Source organism: Numida meleagris, chromosome Z, assembly GCF_002078875.1.
Source record: "Numida meleagris isolate 19003 breed g44 Domestic line chromosome Z, NumMel1.0, whole genome shotgun sequence".
Lineage (NCBI taxonomy): Eukaryota > Metazoa > Chordata > Aves > Galliformes > Numididae > Numida > Numida meleagris.
The window spans coordinates 11,760,307-11,777,459 of record NC_034438.1 but is presented as its reverse complement, the minus strand read 5'-3'; the positions used below and the strand labels follow the sequence as shown (position 1 = coordinate 11,777,459).

Genomic DNA, 17,153 nt, shown 5'->3' with positions numbered 1-17,153 from the left:
AAACAAGCACTTTAAAATATTTGCTGAAGTACTTACAAGTATATTGTGTCATGTTATGAATCACCACTCCTGGCACAAGTGGAAGTGAACCATGATAGATAGATAAGCCATTAAATATAAATATTGATTTGTTAAACATAAATACCATGAATATCAGTACAGAATTTAATCAAGAACAGAAAAAGCCTTTAAAACAGCTCCCATAAATACTTAAGTATATAAAATGAAATTAAATTCAGAGTAAAAAGTAACTCAAGTCAAAATTCATAAGTAAAATAGTATCCATGGCTCAACTCAAAAATTTATACTTACTTAAATGTAAATAACAGAAATACAAAGTATTAAGCAAAATATTCAAAAACTAATAGTGCTGACTCAAAAAAATATTACAAGGCAAAACATTCAGCAATTAATTTATATTAACAATTTTCACCAGAAACTCCAATAACAAGAAGGAGTCCCATCAAAGCCAATAACCACTAATTATTCCTTCTACCTGATGATTACTTGGTAAAATAAAGTATGGGTTGGGCAGTCCTGAGGCACCCCTAAACTCAAAAGATGCTTTTCTTTTTGCAGTCAGTTTTGACAAATGCCTCTATTGACAATCTCACACAGGAAACCAAAAGACTGAACAAGTATTGGAAGAAAAAAAAATCAACATACTCCTATAATTAAAAAAATATATCTGAAGTTGAGCTTAAGAGGCAGTGGCATGTTATCATGGCAAAGCCACTATTCTGATGCGTTTTTATTCGTTATACAAAGTTTACAAGACTCTGGAATACAGAACTTCATTTCATATAACTATTGAAGAAAAATTCCTTCAGGGTCAAAAATATAAATGCTCGTGTTTTGAGAAAGACTGTCTCTCACAATCCATCTGGAAATAAAACAAATTATTCAATGAAGCTTTCCATTTCTCCTCTCCCAAGCGTGTCCCCATGCATACCAACCACAGACTGAAGAAACCAAGAAAAAGGAATAACAGAGTTCTTGTAACATCAACACCTGCTTTTTGGGAGGCTCACAGGATCGCACTGCGATCACCAATCGATCAACAGGAAATCAGGACAGCACAGCTGTTTCCTTATTCCCTTCAGAGGAAAGAAAACAACTGAGCTCGTGAGCAGCGGTAAGGAGATGCTCTACACCCCAAAGGACTCTGGCATCCATGCTGACACAAAGTCTTCCCAGTTATAAATTAACTGTTTAGACTGAAAACCCACAAGTCTCATATTTCTGCTGCTCTGCTTATTCTCAAACAAATCTATTCTAGACTGTTTTGTAACTATTGTCTTAAGTTCAGACACACTTAAATCACACCAGACTGTGAGTTACCTTTCTGTCTGAAACTTTTCATTGGGGTCTTTTAACTTTGGTTTCCAGTTACTCCACTTAATCAAGACAGTTGTAGAATTACTCAAACACCATACACACACACACACACTCATACCTAAATTAATACTATAATGTTGCTAGAAATTAACAGTCTACAAGCAAAGCGAATATTGAGAAACACAAGTTGAATTAAAAAAGAAACAGGTCTATGAAAAAATAAAAGTTTCTGCAAACTGTTTTTCCCTTTGCATTCTTGTGAAATTCACAGAACTGAAGCAAGTGTTTCACTAAACAAGACACCTCCTGCTCTTTGGAAAGAGTTAATAGAAAAAAAATACACTCAGTGCTCAGAATTCATAAATTTGACATTTATGTAAGCAATTATGTAAAAACAAGAACAATTTAAAAAGCATCTTGTTAGCACAACATCAAGTTACAGCAACAATCCAGTCGCTTTCTTCTAAGATGATTTATATGTATATTAATTAGATTGCATTTTAGAGTTTTCATTTTAGAGATTTCAAAATGCAAAGCCCTACTACAGTACAGCCACTATTGACAGAGGACAACTGGTACAAAGCACAGTAACAGAGAGATTAAAAGAAATTTTTTGTTGTTGTTGTTAAAGCTGATGAAGAATGGGTTATCTCTGCTATTGAAAGTCTTAACTTGTTCTATGGAACAGATCTATTGCAACCAAAAATACATACAGTTTTACCACCTAAAAATCTCTATGCATCTTCCTGTCATTTCTCAGTTATTAAAAATATCGTTCTTCTGCACTATAACGCTACCTAAATAGGTGCTCAGCATTTAGTTACCTCTTCCTTCAGGACCTCATTTGTTCCAAAAATACAAATAACTGAAGGAGACTGCTACAACCTGGCACTATCATGTGGTTGGAACATGACTACATTTAGGAATTCATATAGCACTCATCACTGAGATAAAAGAGATAACCGTATCATAAGCTAGAACAGTAGCATATCACCTGTCTATAGGACTTTTGACTTATGCGAATTTAACAAAATTACATGACTAAAATTAATGAATAAAAGAGACGTCAAAAGATGTTAGTCTTCCACTGATGATTCAACAAAACAGATCTTGAATATTTTGTGAATGTCCACAAATAATTCTGCTAATTCAGTAAATGCTGGGAAGGCAACTGCCAATAATCTTTACTGAAAGAGAGATATATTTTATTTCAGAATTTACATGTAAAAGGCTACCTACATAATGCCTTTTGCTAACTGCAGAAAATGATGTCTCTGTGATAGGCCACAGTACCACAGGAAAAGTCTTTCCAAATTTGAATCCAGTCCTACAACAAAATTGTGGTCAAATCACAAGCTATTTGCATTAATTCTCATGCTATTTGCATTAATTCTTATTTGTAAAAGAAAACTCTAGTAATTTCTGTCATGAGTTACAAGAAAAATCTAGGTATACAAAGTTAACCGATGTTACTGTAGCTAATCTGGTAAACATGGGTTTTTAAGCAAATTCCTTTACGATTTTGCAGCATGTGCAAAAACGCTTTTGATTATTAGGCAGAGCAATCTAGAGACATTTCATTTAGAAATCCATTTAATTCCTTAAAACTGACAAGAAGCCTGTAAATCCCAGTATTCCACAGAAATAAAACTTCCCTAACTTCCTTTGCCCACGAAAGACAACTGCTGTTTATAGTTTTAATGTTTTCAAATCTCAGTTGCTGAACAATTAACATGGAAACAAAATAATAAACAATCAAGCCTTTGTAGAAAATACAAGGATGAATAGCAACAAAAGATTTCTTATGCAAAGTTTTGTATATTAATTCTATGAAACACTAAAAGACAGAAGGCTAAATTTTAGAATTAGTTGCCAGGAGTTCGTATGATTTCAAATTTACACTGTTTTCTTTTAGTGTTGTACAGAATTAACTGCTTTGACCACCCTGGAAAACTTTTACTCTGCCAAAGATCAAAGACACCTGCACGACTTGATTCCCAAGCCTGGCTATTTGTTTCTATATTAATTCAATTACTTAATGGTATAAGGCTTCAAACTTTTGCTCTGCCATCAGTGTTTCTGTTTTCTCAAAGAAAAGACAGCTAGGACGAGTGATTTAGAAGAGTACTGTGACGAGGCTCCAAAGAAAGAACAACATACTTGTGCAGAATAAGTATACTTTTTTGAGATTTATCATTTCCTAGTACATGCATACACAAAGTTAACAGATAACTTTAGACTTTGTTCTTTGTGTTAATTCAATGTGTTGTATTTTCTTCAAAATGAGACACAGCTGGGTTCACTACTAACTACTAAACAGGCCCAAACTCACAAAGACTAAACACTTCCTTCAGTGTAGATTTAAGTACTTTTCAACACAGGAACTGTTACTCTGGAGATAGAAATTTGATAAAACTTCTGGATGAAGTAGTGTATTTTCAGATTTTACTATGATCTAAAGATGCATAAACAAGCAGACCTGAGATGGGAGAAACAATGAAAACTGGGAGAAAATAAGTGGTGACTTCAATATGAAATGAATCACAGCAAGAGAAACTTGCTGAGTCTATAATGTTCTCAGGAATACGGACTGACTCCACTGTGCAAAATAGAGGATCAAAATAAATTACAGATCAAAATAAAGGGGATTCCTGATGCAGATACAAGTAATAAGTTAACTTAAGGCATTCAGCTCCCAGAGGAAGTCTGGGATCTGACAGCAGCTGGTTCACTAAAACAAAATGAGTCATAGGTAGAGTACAGAAATGATCACAGGAGATATGGACCCAGAACGTACAGTCTGATAGTCAAGAAAATCAGTAGGCAACAGTAGCATCAGGCAGATCTGACAAAGTTAATAAAAACCCTAAAGCATCAGAATTTATCATAATCCCTTTTCCTACTAAATAAAGCATGGTTACGCTCACTCTAGAATGCAAGTACATTACTGCTTAACTGCCCTTGCTCTCTTTTAAGTGGGTAATCTGAACTTCTACATTTGAAACAATTCAAGGTAAGACGCTACAGGAAAAGGAGCATAAAGCTAAACATTTAGCCAGAACTAAACAGAAATTGACAAGAAATCCCTGAGACACCTGAGAATTTTTCTAGGGATAGGTTTATGCTAGTGTAAGAGGACAGAGATTTTGTATCCTAGTAAATGGTACCAAAAGCTGCTTTTCCAGGATTTATTTCATTGTTGCTACAAAAGAACATGGAAACTGTCGTACAACATCTACTGCCACAAAATCGTCAATTCAGGGGTCCAGGCTTCAGCCGGGACAGTTGATATTCTTCAGAGTGTCTGGTATAAGGCCAAGCTTTGACTTTAGGAGAGAAACAGTACTGATAACACTCTAATGTTTTACTTGCTGCTGAGTGGGTACAGTGACAAGGACGTTTCAGTTTCATCAAGTGAAAAAGCAATAAAACTGAGGGTAGTTGGCCAGGAGGGCTACCACTACTCAGGGGATGGCTGGACATCAGTTGGCAGGTGGTAAGCAATTGCACTGTGCATCACTTGTATATATGCATACTTATTACATTATCTAATATATATAGTACTTATATTTATCATTATTATTATTTCTCTCTTCTTTTTCTGGCCTAGAAAATAGGTGTTTTTTTTTGTTTTTTTTTTTTAATCTCAACCTACAAGTTCTACATTTTTTCCCGTGATTCTCTCCCCCATCCCACTGAGAGAGTGGGGAGTGAGCGAACTGCTGCATGATGCTCAGTTGCCTGCCAGGTTAAACCACAACACCAGAAAGTTTTGGAGAAAGAAGAAAAGCCATTAAACTTTTAACTAAATATAGAAACATGCATCAGCGGAGTATCTGTGATACCCAAGTTCAGCTGTTCGGGTTTTCTCCTTGCTTTTAACTTACATTCACGCTAACAAAAGAGTCTGGCATTTATTTAATCTAAAAACAAAAAACAAACCAAAAAAACTCCTCATCGATAGCTGTACATTTTCTCAAACAATTTTGGCATTATCATACTCCCTAAACGTAAGCCTACTTCTGCCTACACTTTCCGGAAAAAACTCTGAACTTACTGAAAAGAAGCTACCTAAAATATTTACGCAAAATACTTATTTATATAGTACTTCTATAATGTGGAAAAAGGACATTAAATAAATGAAATATAGTAATTAATGATGAGCTTCAGTTAAGATTCACATATATGTGTTTTAAAAATCTGTGTATTTTTAAATGAAAACAACTGTTTGCATTTGTTGAGTAACCACTACACAAAATCTGCATTTCAAGTAACAGTCATACTCCAAATCCAATCACAAAGGAATAAGTATACTTAAAAATTAGAGTTTACTGAGAGCATTAAAGCATTAAGGAGGAACAAATTACTTACATTATCTTCATCTTCTGTGTCATCATCATCACTGTCCTTGAACCCTGGTGGAAGTGGTGGTCCTATGAATTCATCATCATCATCATCCCCAGCAGAACTTTGAACGGCAGTCTGGAGTACCGTGGAAGGACCAGTTAACTCTTCATCTGAGCTATCTTCACTTTCACTATAAGTTGTCTCTCTGTATGTAAAAAATTAGACAACTACTATTTTAAGAAATTAGCAATTCCTTAGGAATTTCTGATATTCAGTGGTGACATAAATTTGCAAACATTGAAATTAGCAGCAAAATGTAAACTCATTTTTATTAATGGAATGTTGGCTTACCATTATCTTGAAAGCATAAATACATCTTTAAAAGAAAGGAGAAATGCAGCACCAGGTAGTTCAAAAAAAGGGACAGAACACAATAAGGAAAAGTTAGACATAAAAGTAACAGTGCCACATCATTAATATGGGTTTAAATATCACTTAGAAGACAGTAGAACACATTGATACACGGCATTTTCAAGGCATTGCCAGAGGTTGCAGCATACCCAAACACACTGCACCTCACTTTACTCAACAGTAATAGTCCACACTCACAACCAGAGCATAAACACAAAGCATGGCACTTGCTTTTTAATACCAGTAAAGAAGTAGCAGGAATCAAACACTTTTAACCAAATACATGATATACAGTAGATTGTAACATACAGATTCCAAAAGTAACATTTAAATTATTTTTTCAGTGATGCCAAATCAGTTGTTTTGTACACAATTTTCTGGCATTAGAAATTTTCTAGAAAGAAAACAGAACTATTTAATTCACATTCATGGAAGTTATTCAAAATAAACGGGCTCCCCCTACTGGTAGTTATCGGCTAAGTGGTATCCCAACTAGCACAAGATTAAAAGCGATGAGCTCCCTAGGCTACAATACATCACTATCGGGCTCCGCAAGCCAGCTGTTAACTTTCTAAATCAGTAACATAAACTCAAGGTGCAAGACCTGCTTTGGAATTTTACATTTTAAGAGCAGGTACGTTATTTTACAAGTGAGTAGACTTTAAAAGCCAGATTAAGAATGAAAAGTAGAAAAAACTAAGGAGTTGTTAGGGTTTGGTTGGGGAAGAGAGGGAGGTTGTTTCGTTTTGTTTTTTTTTTTAAGTTTAGGTTATCATTTAAAAATTATAATAAAAGGAACCATGTTTAAGAATGTAATAAAGCATCAAAAAAGAGATTCTTAACTCTGTAATTGTACAAAATGCACACCCTGCCAGTAACAGCTGTACACCAAGAGGGTTACAGGTTATATAGCAAATATGAGTCTTAGATACACAAGCAGATTTATGTGTCAGGAAGAAATCAAAACAAAGTAAAAAGAACATGAATTAGGTCCTCAGGTGTCACAGCGAAAAAAGGCTTGCATATCTGAAAGCTTGTCTGATTTTCCAACTATATTTACTATCGTAATAAAAGATCTTAGTTTTACATACAAACTTTCTTTTACATACAGATGAGAGACATTTAAAGATCTAGATCAGGATATGACCACCTAGTAAATCTAACACAAATAAAATGAGCTTATTTCACCGTGTAACAATGGGGTAATCAATATCCTTTTACCAAGAGGAAGCTTTGCCATCATCTGAGGAACAGATTTGGGTCCTTCAAAGGTCTTCAAGTTAGGTATCCCCAAAATTAACAATTTCACAAGGCTGTGTGTAAAATAGCATTGTCCTAAGAATCAGTACACATTCCTAGACCAGCAAATCACTAATCTTTTTCCCAGAAGCAAAACAATTTAGTTTTTTAATGGAACAAAACATAAATATAGCTGCCAGTGAAAAGAGTGTATATAAGACAATGATTCAACACAGCCTTTCCAATCCTGAAGTCCCAGATTTTCAGATATTTCTATAGACATTCAGAAACAATACCTAGCTTCCCTTCTAATTGCCTATTCCTATAACTTCCGTATTAGCTAAGCAGGATCAATCAGTCCAATCACTTCAGCATTCTGATAGGCTATGTAATCATTCTTCACATTTCACATGAAATGATCAGAATTCCAGAGCTGTTCTCGCCACACTTCAAGCTTGCTAGAGACAACTGAGCGCTCAAGCTCCAACTACTGACATACTCTGTTGAAACTGGAAAGGCAGCCAAACATGAATATCCCAGTGCAGTCATGCCAAAAGCCCATCTAGCTGAGTGCCATTCTTCTGACTGTTAACAGGGAGGGGTACTGACAGAAATGACAAAGCAAGACAGCAGACATCATGGCACTTCCTCCAGCTTTCAGGGATAGTTTGTCTCTACTAAATCCTGTAAAGAATCAGCCCCTTTCCCACAATTTAGAGACATACTGAATTGATTTTTGCTTTCCCTCATTATTTCTTCAATATGAGAAATATGCTGTAAGAAGAGAATAGATAGATGAATTAGAGTGCAGATGGCACACAGAGAGTGGGAGTAATGAAAAACATTGAGAGTTGTGTAAGTATGTAGGCATACCCCCACCATGGGTTCGCTTTCCTCACATCATTCACTCTAATTTCTTACAATTTGTGAAATGAAAGCATCTGCTATGTACAAAAGTATAAAGTCTAATTATTACCATCCTTATGCATTTATGTGTAAGTAAATGTTTCGCATAGCAAATTAATTCAAAGCAAAAACAATCAACAGAATCACATCTTTCTGGAGTGACCAATCTCTTGTTAACAACTGTAAAATTAGTAAGGGTGCTACTAAGATAATGGAATACATTTGGAATTTTAAGAGGAAAAAAGGGTACTATTTAGAGCAATGTTGCCATTTGCAAAAATGAGAATAAGCTATATATAAGTTCAGTTAGCTAAATTCAATGTGAAGGAAAAAAAAAGGACCAAGAGTCCTATAATTCCTTCATCACAGGATTATCCCTATGAATTTAGGCTAAGATATAATGGGTGTGTCTCCTTCACTAGTATACAGTTTTCAGAACTAAGTTCTAAACTGACTATCATAACTAGGAAGAAAATAAAATTTTGCAAGCTGACATGATCAGCTTCCAGTTCATGAGTTTTTCATGCCACGCATTCCCTTCACAATACTCAGGGAAAGCAAAGTAATGGAAGGGAACAGAAAGGAAACTTAACATCAACAGGACTCCAGTAAGTTACCCAAGCCTACACAGCAACATTCAACTACTGAAAGGTAGCTATTATCTTCTTTTATAGAAAGTGCTTAGAGTTCTCTCAAACCCATTAACAAAATGAGACAGGCTCTACAGCATTGCCTACCTATCATGATTCCTTCTATTGAAGTTACCCACACAGCACATAATCACACTACACCTAACTCTTGCCATCCTCCATTGTTTCATCAGGAACGTATCTAAGAACATCAACAGTAAATGGGAGTACAGAATGATTTTCCCTCCTGGGTAAGACAAAACACAGACTGAGTATTAACTCATGTTATCAGTTATTTCTGTGAGTCAGTGGCTCATTTGACCTTTCTATATGTTTATGCACATAAAATAAATTTTGCAACAGAAATTTTCTGTCTGCAATGCTACCAGCTTGCGGTCTTCAACATTTTTATCAATGACCTAGATAGTGGGATAGAGCACACACACAAAGTTCGCTGATGACTAAGCTGAGTGGTGCAGTTGATATGAGAGAAGGAAGGGATGCCATTCAAAGGGACCTGGACAAGCTTGAAAAGTGGTCCCCCGTGAACCTAAAGTGGTTCAGCAAGGTCAAGTGTAGTGTGTTGCACTTGGGTCTTGGCAATCCCAGATATATGTACAGACTGGCAGTAGAACTCAGAGTGCAGCCCTGTGGAGAAGGACTTGGGGGTTCTATTGGATGAAAAGCTTGACGCAAGTCAACAGTGTGCGCTTGCAGCCTGGAAGGCCAACTGTATCATGAATTGCATCAAAAGAGGGGTGGCCCACAGAGAGAGAGAGGTGAATATCTCATTCTGCTCTGACCTCGTGAGGCATGACCTGCAGTACTGTATCCAGGCCTGGTGCCCCCCGCACAAGAAAGAGGTGGAGCTGTTGGAACAGGTCCAGAGGAGGGCCGTGACGATGATCAGAGGACAAGAACACCTCTCCTATGAAGAAAGGCTGAGGGAGCTGGGCTTGTTCAGCCTGGATAAGAGAAGGCTTTGGGGAAACCTCATTGCAGCCTTCCAGTAAAGGGAACTTATAAATAGGAGGGAGACTGAATTTTTACACAGGCAAATAGTAATAGGACAAGGGGGAATGGTTTTAAACTAAAAAGGAGATATTTAGATTAAATGTTATGAGAGGGTGGTTAGGCAACAGAATGGGCTGCCCAAAGAAGCTGTCGATGCCCCATCCCTGAACTTGTTCAAGGCCAGGTTGGAAAGGCAGCCTGATCTAGTACCTAGTCTAGCAACCCTTCCTGCAGCATTGGGGTTGGAATTTGATGGTCTTTAAAGTCCCTTCCAACCCAAGCCATTCTATGCTTCTGTGATTCTACCACATATGATTAGCCTACAAGATGCATATAGGTCTACCAAAGTATTGTAGGGATTATAAGTCTTCCACGTATACAAAAAACTAAATATTTACAGAACATTGATCTCAACAATCCCTGTCACACAATGGAGTGATGTGGCCTCCATTATGCTTAGTTATTTTTTATTTCACAGCACTTAACAATTCAAGCAAGCTGTCAGAGCAGGAGCATTTGTGTCTGTCAAGGGCAAGCAAACTTTAAGAAGTTTTGAAGTAAATTTCAGACTGAAGTCAAACAAAAATACCTCTTCAACCTTACCACTACCCCATATAGCGTGTGTACTTAAGTCTCCATATCTACTCTATTTTATTGCAAGCCTGAACAAGTATATTGTATGCACAACTGAGAATAATAGCTGGTCATTAAGTCAGCATATGTATTAACTATATTTGCCCATTGTTGTTTGTGGTTGTTGTTGCAAACAACAACGACAAAACTACAGATAATGTTTTTTTTAAAGTATGCCAAAGAAGAAAGGGAGCAGACTATAAAATTTACCATTAACTATATACAATATTCACAAATATTGAGACATACAACAAAGCAGAGAAAAAAAAAACAAATTTTAGACTTAAGATAGCATAGACACAGTCACAGAAGTTGAACAATGCTGATGCATCCCACCCCCTCTCTCCCAAAAAGAAGCCACAAAAAACAACAACGTAAACTCTTACAGATAAGAAAGCTGTTAAATGTCATCTCCAATCATAACTAAATAAGTACCTTGGCTTTAATGTGGACCCAGCTCCTGCTGCACTTGAGGCTGAAGCAGATGGATCAGTACATGAACTTCTAAATTCTTTTTCAGCCTGGTCCTCCTGCTCTCTTTCACGAGCCTCTGAATGAAGAGCATAGAAATGACAAATAACGTACTTTACAGTTCTGCTGAGTACAGTGAAACAATTTTCTTCATTTTAAGACTTATATAAGTTATTTAAAAGAAAACAGCAAATAAAGCATTTCACCTGAAAAATGGCTTTGTTACTTTTCCATATAATTAATTTTCCATTGCTGCCATAATGATCACGCAGAAAAACAAAGAAAATCCAAACAGCTTCCAGTTGCTAGCTTGCATAGCTGATCATATTGGGCAACAGCTGAAAAGCTTATACAATAATGCTGATATTTCAACATTTTCAATGTTATATTAAAATAGTATGAATTACTTCACAGAACTCTAGAAATTTTCACAGTGCAGGGAACTGACTTAGAACTTAAGTTATCACTGGTGCAAATAACTTATTTCCCATAAATTACATTTAGTTATATTTATTTCCAATTCACTTATTGAAAAAGAATTCCTATAGAATAGTGAAACAAAATCAAACAGAAGCTTCCATTTCAAAGTTTAATTAGGAATCTTATACAACATGGTGGGGTTATGACACAGGAACGGATAAAGCTACCACATTTCTAAGAGTGAGATACAGCTGATATACTTCTAAGAATGCTCAGGTAACTCCTACAAAGCAAAGAAAAATAAAACTCTTCCTCTATATGAGAAGCATAATTTTCTTGTTTGCTCAGTCATGCATCTTAAGAGATAAAGAACTATTCACTAAGCCTAAAAAAAAACAAACAGCAAAAAAAACCCATGCTTTGCAACAACGTAAACAAACATTTTCCTCCAAAGAGAAACACAAACAACTACAAGATACAGAATCAGATTACACATTATTTTAGTTCTTCTAATTCATGGCTGAAGGAGGAGAGGTGATATTTTCAAAAGAGATCATCACAACTATTTCAAAGATAGAAGTCAGTAGTGTACTTAAAGAAAATTGAAAAAAGGTCACAGTACCAAATTAAAAATTAAAAAAAAAAAGCTGAATTACATACAGAGCTCTGTCACTTCTGGTAAAATGACTAATCTTGTAATCAATTATATGCTGTGTTTCCTGTATGGGTAAAATTCTAAAAACTTTTCTTGAGGACAATAGAGGAAGAAAGACGTCCAGATGCAGTTCAAAATGTCTTGACTTAAAAACATTACACTTTCTTGAATTAGTTTATTAAAATTCTCTTCTAATCTGTAACAGGGAAATGGTCTCCCGTAAGAGATGATAGTTTGATGTGAATAAGAAATCTGAAAGGGTCTTCAACACAGAACAAATACTATTGTATTTTGATTTAGTTAGTAAAAAAAAAAAAGGGTTCAAATCAAATCCTGAACTCCCTTGTATATTTGAATTTCACAATGTCTTAAAGTCTATAAAGTCAACAAGCCTCCACAGAGCTGAACCTGCATGATTTTGTGTAGAATCAAACAGTAAAAAACAACCAACATTGCACTGATTTCATTCCTCCAACAGAATTACATTTTCCTGATGAGAGGCTTCCAGTCTAATATCTCCATAAACTGAAACAGTTCAGAGATAAAGCTAAATTTTATCTCTGATATAAGCCCATAACCATAATGGTATCAATAACACATAGATAAAGCAAACAAAACAAAACAAAACAAAAAAAAAGCCACTCCATTTTCTGCACATGCTAAGTGGAAGCAGAAAGCACAGGTGTTTGGAATGGCAAAGAGAATTCTAGAACATGAGCATCTTCCATCTTTAGAATAGTGTTTGTTTGGATATGGGCAGCAAAACACACAACTCTCATCACCTTCCTCTCTCAAGCTACCCATTCCCAGCACAGTAGAAAACAGAAAAATTTGTGGGCTGCAGCATAACTTGTTGTATATCGTAGAACACATTTCCCTATTATTCTGGCCTGTCTAAATTAAAGCTCTCTGTAGTAAGCTCCCTTTCAAAATAAAAACAATAGCTAAGTTAATAGACTCTTTCAGCAGGGTCTGTTGTGATAGGACAAGGGAAAATGATTTCAAATTAAAAAAAGAGGAAATTTACTTTGGACATAAGGAAGAAGTATTTTTACAACAAAGGCAGTGAGGAACTGGAACACGCTGCCCAGAGAGATGGTGGATGCCCCATCCCTGGGGACATTCAAGGCCAGGCTGGACCAGGCTCTAAGCAACCTGATCTACTTGTAGGTGTCCCTACTCTTTGCAGGGGAGTTGGACTGGACAACCTTTAAAGATCCCTTACAACTCCAACAATTCTGTGATCCTATGAAGGACCTTGTATTTAAATTCAGCATTGTTCCTGGGCCTGTGTGCAATGCCTCACAGAAGGAATCCTGCAGATGCTGATCCCTTGCACACTCTGACAACATATGTAAACAAGTAATTTTGCCATTTATCCATCCCCAAAGCGTTCAAGACTGCTTTCCTGCAGCACAACTGCACTAGTTTGTTCCCTAAATAGCCAGTCTGACTCACTATGACATCACGCCAATAGAGAAGAACAAAACACGTTTTAAAGCACACTAGCTGACAACACTTGCGTTTCTTACCTAAGACCTTCCTGCTCCTTTCCACGGCAGTTCTTCTTGTCTGCTCAAACATAGCTTCGAGATCGAAAGTCCGAGCTTTCTTCCCTAAGAACACAGACAAGGGAACTCTCAGCGAGGCTCGCCGCGGTAAGGGGCGCCGCGGACCCTCCGGGAAGGGGGAGCCGCCAGGCCCCGCCGCTCCCCGCCCGCCTCCCGCCCGAGCTCCCTAGCCGAGGGCCGCCGGCCGCAGCAACGCCCCCAGCTCCCCTCAGACGCCCCCCGTCCCGCATCGCAACGTACCGAAGCCCGAGAAGCCCATAGTGGCCGCCAGCTCCGGATCGGGTCCCGCCAGCATCTCAGCGTCTGCAAAGAGGAGGGGAGAGGGAGAAAACAACGGCGGTCAGCGAGGGGCGACAAGGCTCGGCTCAGCTCGGCCCGGCCCGCCGCTCACCACCCTCAGCAGCCGGCGGCTCCATGCTGCGGACGGCCCGGAACCACAACAGCCGCAGCAGGAAGCGGCAGGGCGGAGAAGGGCGCAGCTGCCGGCACCGCCTCCCGGAGCGGACGGGACCTTTGACGTGTCGTGTGGGTGTGCCCAGTTCCGTGGTACGAGAGTGCTCCACCCCTCTATCATCTCCGAAGATTTTCAGAACGGATCTGGAACCTGAGAGCTACTGTGATCAAGACACTAAATGTGATTTTTAAAACGGGCTCGTTCCCCATAAGCCAGATTCTGCTCGAGTTTCCGAGGTTGGAAGCACCTCAGTTATGCAGAGCAGAACTACCATATTCACAAACAAAGCATATCGTGAGGTGGGTTGACCCACTGACCCACAAGGATCAGTGACCCAACTCCCGGCTCCACGCAGCACCACTCATAATCCAAACGTTACGTCTGAGAGTGCTGGCCAGACACACCTTGAGCTCCAGCAACAGTCCTGGCTAACAGGGAATGTCCCGGTGGACTGGAGACTAGCAAATGTGATTCCCATCTTCAAAAAGGGCCAGAAAGTTGATCCTGGTAGCTACAGACCTATAAGTCTCACCTCAGTGCCAGTGAAGGTTATGGAATAGATAATCTCGGGAGCCATCATGGATCAATTAAAGGTCAACCAGGGGATCAGGCCCAGTCAGCATGGGTTTGTGAATGATAGATCCTGTTTGACAAACCTGATTTCATTCTATGACAAGGTGACCTGCTTAGTGGATGAAGATAAGGCTGTCGATGTGGTCTACCTGGACTTCAGTAAAGCCTCTGACACTGTCCCCCACAGCATCCTCATGGAGAAGCTGGCTGCCCATGGTTTGGATGGGGATATACTCTGCTGGGTGAAACACTGGCTGGATGGCTGGGCCCGAAGAGTTGTGGTCAGTGGAGTTAAATCCAGTTGGCAGCCAGTCTCGAGCGGTGTCCCGCAGGGCTCGGTACTGGGGCCTCTTCTATTCAACACCTTTATCTATGATCTTGATGAGGGGATTGAATGCACCCTCAGTAAATTTGCAGACGACACCAAGTTGGGAGGGAGTGTTGATGTGCCAGAGGGTAGAAAGGTTCTCCAGGGGTACCTGGATAGACTGGATCAATGAGCCAAGGTAAACTGTATGAGTTTCAATAGGGCCAAGTGTCGAGTCCTGCACTTTGGTCACAACAACCCCAGGCAACCCTCCGGGCTTGGGGAGGAGTGGCTGGAAAGCTGCCTGATGGAAAGGGACCTTGGTGTGCTGATGGACAGTCGGCTGAATATGAGCCAGCAGTGTGCCCAGGTGGCCAAGAAGGCCAATGGCATCCTGGCTTGTATCAGGAATGGTGTGGTGAGCAGGACTAGGGAAGTCATCCTGCCCCTGTACTCAGCACTGGTGAGGCCTCACCTTGAGTACTGTGTTCAGTTTGGGGCGCCTCAGTACAGAAAGGACACTGAGGTGCTGGAGCAGGTCCAAAGAAGGGCAACAAGGCTGGGGAAGGGCTTGGGGGAATGTGCGCTACAAGGAGAGACTAAAGGAACTGGGGCTGTTTGGTCTGGGGAAGAGCAGACTGAGGGGAGACCTCATTGCTCTCTTCAAATACCTGAAAGGTGATTGCAGCGAGGGCGGGGCTGGTCTCTTCTCACTGGTGACAGGTGACAGGACAAGGGGAAATGGCCTCAAGTTGCGCCAGGGGAGGTTTAGGTTGGATCTCAGGAAAAACTTCTTTACAGAAAGGGTTGTTAAGCACTGGAACAGGCTCCCGAGGGAGGTGGTTGAGTCACCATCCCTGAATGTGTTTAAAAACCGTTTGGGTGTGGTGCTCAGGGACATGATTTAGGGGTGGGTTGTTAAGAGTTGCTAAGTTGCCTGGTGCGAATCGTGAGGGATAAAGGAAAGCTGCCTTCTAACACCACATTGCAGTTAAGAGTTCTCTTCTCGGATTTCGGATGACAGCACCATTACAAACAAAATCCATGCGTGCAGGTCTTGATATCCGTGCTGATGCTCGTGGCCTTGCCAGACTATTGCATCAGATTAGCAGCTCAAAGCGCCTTTCGGATGGCTGTCACTGAGGGCCTCCCAAGAGCCAGCGACAGAACTGCAGGCACAGAAACCAACATCCACAAGCACAGCTCCGTACGGACACGCCGTATCCCCCTCCAACAGCGACCGCCCATTACGCCGCGCCGTGCTCAGCTTGCAATCAGTCCGGCAGGAAGCCACTCAACGCCGGACACAACAGCGACCGCCCGCCCCCACCAGCCGTCATGGCACGCCCACACCCGCCGCCACAGCCCCGCCTCATTTCATCCCGGCCGCCGGAAGGCGGAACTGCGTCAGCCACGTGAGGCCTGCTGGGATTTGGCGGGGTGCGGAGCGGCGGGCTCGCGCGGTCAATTTGTGTGCGGGGGCGGTGCTGGTGCCGGTGCCGTCCTCCAGCCCCCGCGCCTCCGCTTCGAGCCTCCGCCGCCGCCGCCGCCATGCCTGCCGCCATGAGCCCCGCGGTACCCGCCGGGCACGAGGCGTTGGAGATCGCGGGCCGTATCATCGACCGGCAGATCCAGGACGATCGCTGCTACCCGGACCTGTCCGAGCTGCTGGCCGTGCCCGCGCCCGGTGAGCAGCCCTGGAATCCTCCGCCTGCGTCGCTTCAGCCTCCCGGCTCCCCGTCCCGCCACCCCGCGGCCCTTTGCAGGGCGGCCTCGTGAGGGGCCGTCGGCGGGCGGGAGCCTGGGCTCCTCCTCCCGCTCCAGGCCGCCATGGCCTCTCAAGGCCCCGGCGGCAGCGAGGCTGGATCTGATGCGGCCGGGCCCCGGGGCACCCCGGAGGCTTTAAGAGGGGGAACGGAATGTGAGGAACGGGCATGTGCTGCTTCTCGGTCCCGTTTCCCGCTGGAACGGATTTGGGCATTTGGGTTTCTACTGCGCGGTGCTCCTAGGGTTGCCAAGCATCCGCCGGCATCCTGAAAGCACGGGCAGCCTCACGTTTTCTCTCTGGCTGCTTTGAACGACTTTGATTTCTCCGTAGTGAAATGTCACATGTAGATAGGTTGCTCTGAAAGTAATGCTTCCTTTTTGTTTTAGAGGAAACTGTAAGAGATACGAAGAGCAAAAT

General features: G+C 40.8%; 2 protein-coding genes across 3 annotated transcripts in view; one reads left to right on the top strand and one right to left on the bottom strand.

Moving 5' to 3' along the window:
- WDR70 (WD repeat domain 70) overlaps positions 1-14,138 on the bottom strand; it is a 143,529-nt gene extending 129,391 nt beyond the window's left edge. Inside the window, exons 1-5 of one of the 2 annotated variants that reach the window (XM_021380658.1) lie at positions 14,026-14,138; positions 13,875-13,937; positions 13,596-13,679; positions 10,953-11,067; positions 5,710-5,890 (exon numbers count right to left, since the gene is read on the bottom strand). In XM_021380658.1, coding sequence (XP_021236333.1) covers positions 5,710-5,890; positions 10,953-11,067; positions 13,596-13,679; positions 13,875-13,937; positions 14,026-14,050 — 468 coding nt within the window. In that variant the 5' untranslated portion in view covers positions 14,051-14,138. The remainder of the gene's footprint in view (positions 1-5,709; positions 5,891-10,952; positions 11,068-13,595; positions 13,680-13,874; positions 13,938-14,025) is intronic. The other variant, XM_021380659.1, reaches the window with a different exon arrangement.
- The window catches only part of NUP155 (nucleoporin 155), a 30,939-nt gene continuing 30,165 nt past the window's right edge, over positions 16,380-17,153 (top strand). Inside the window, exon 1 of the mRNA XM_021379567.1 lies at positions 16,380-16,655. Coding sequence (XP_021235242.1) covers positions 16,520-16,655 — 136 coding nt within the window. The 5' untranslated portion in view covers positions 16,380-16,519. The remainder of the gene's footprint in view (positions 16,656-17,153) is intronic.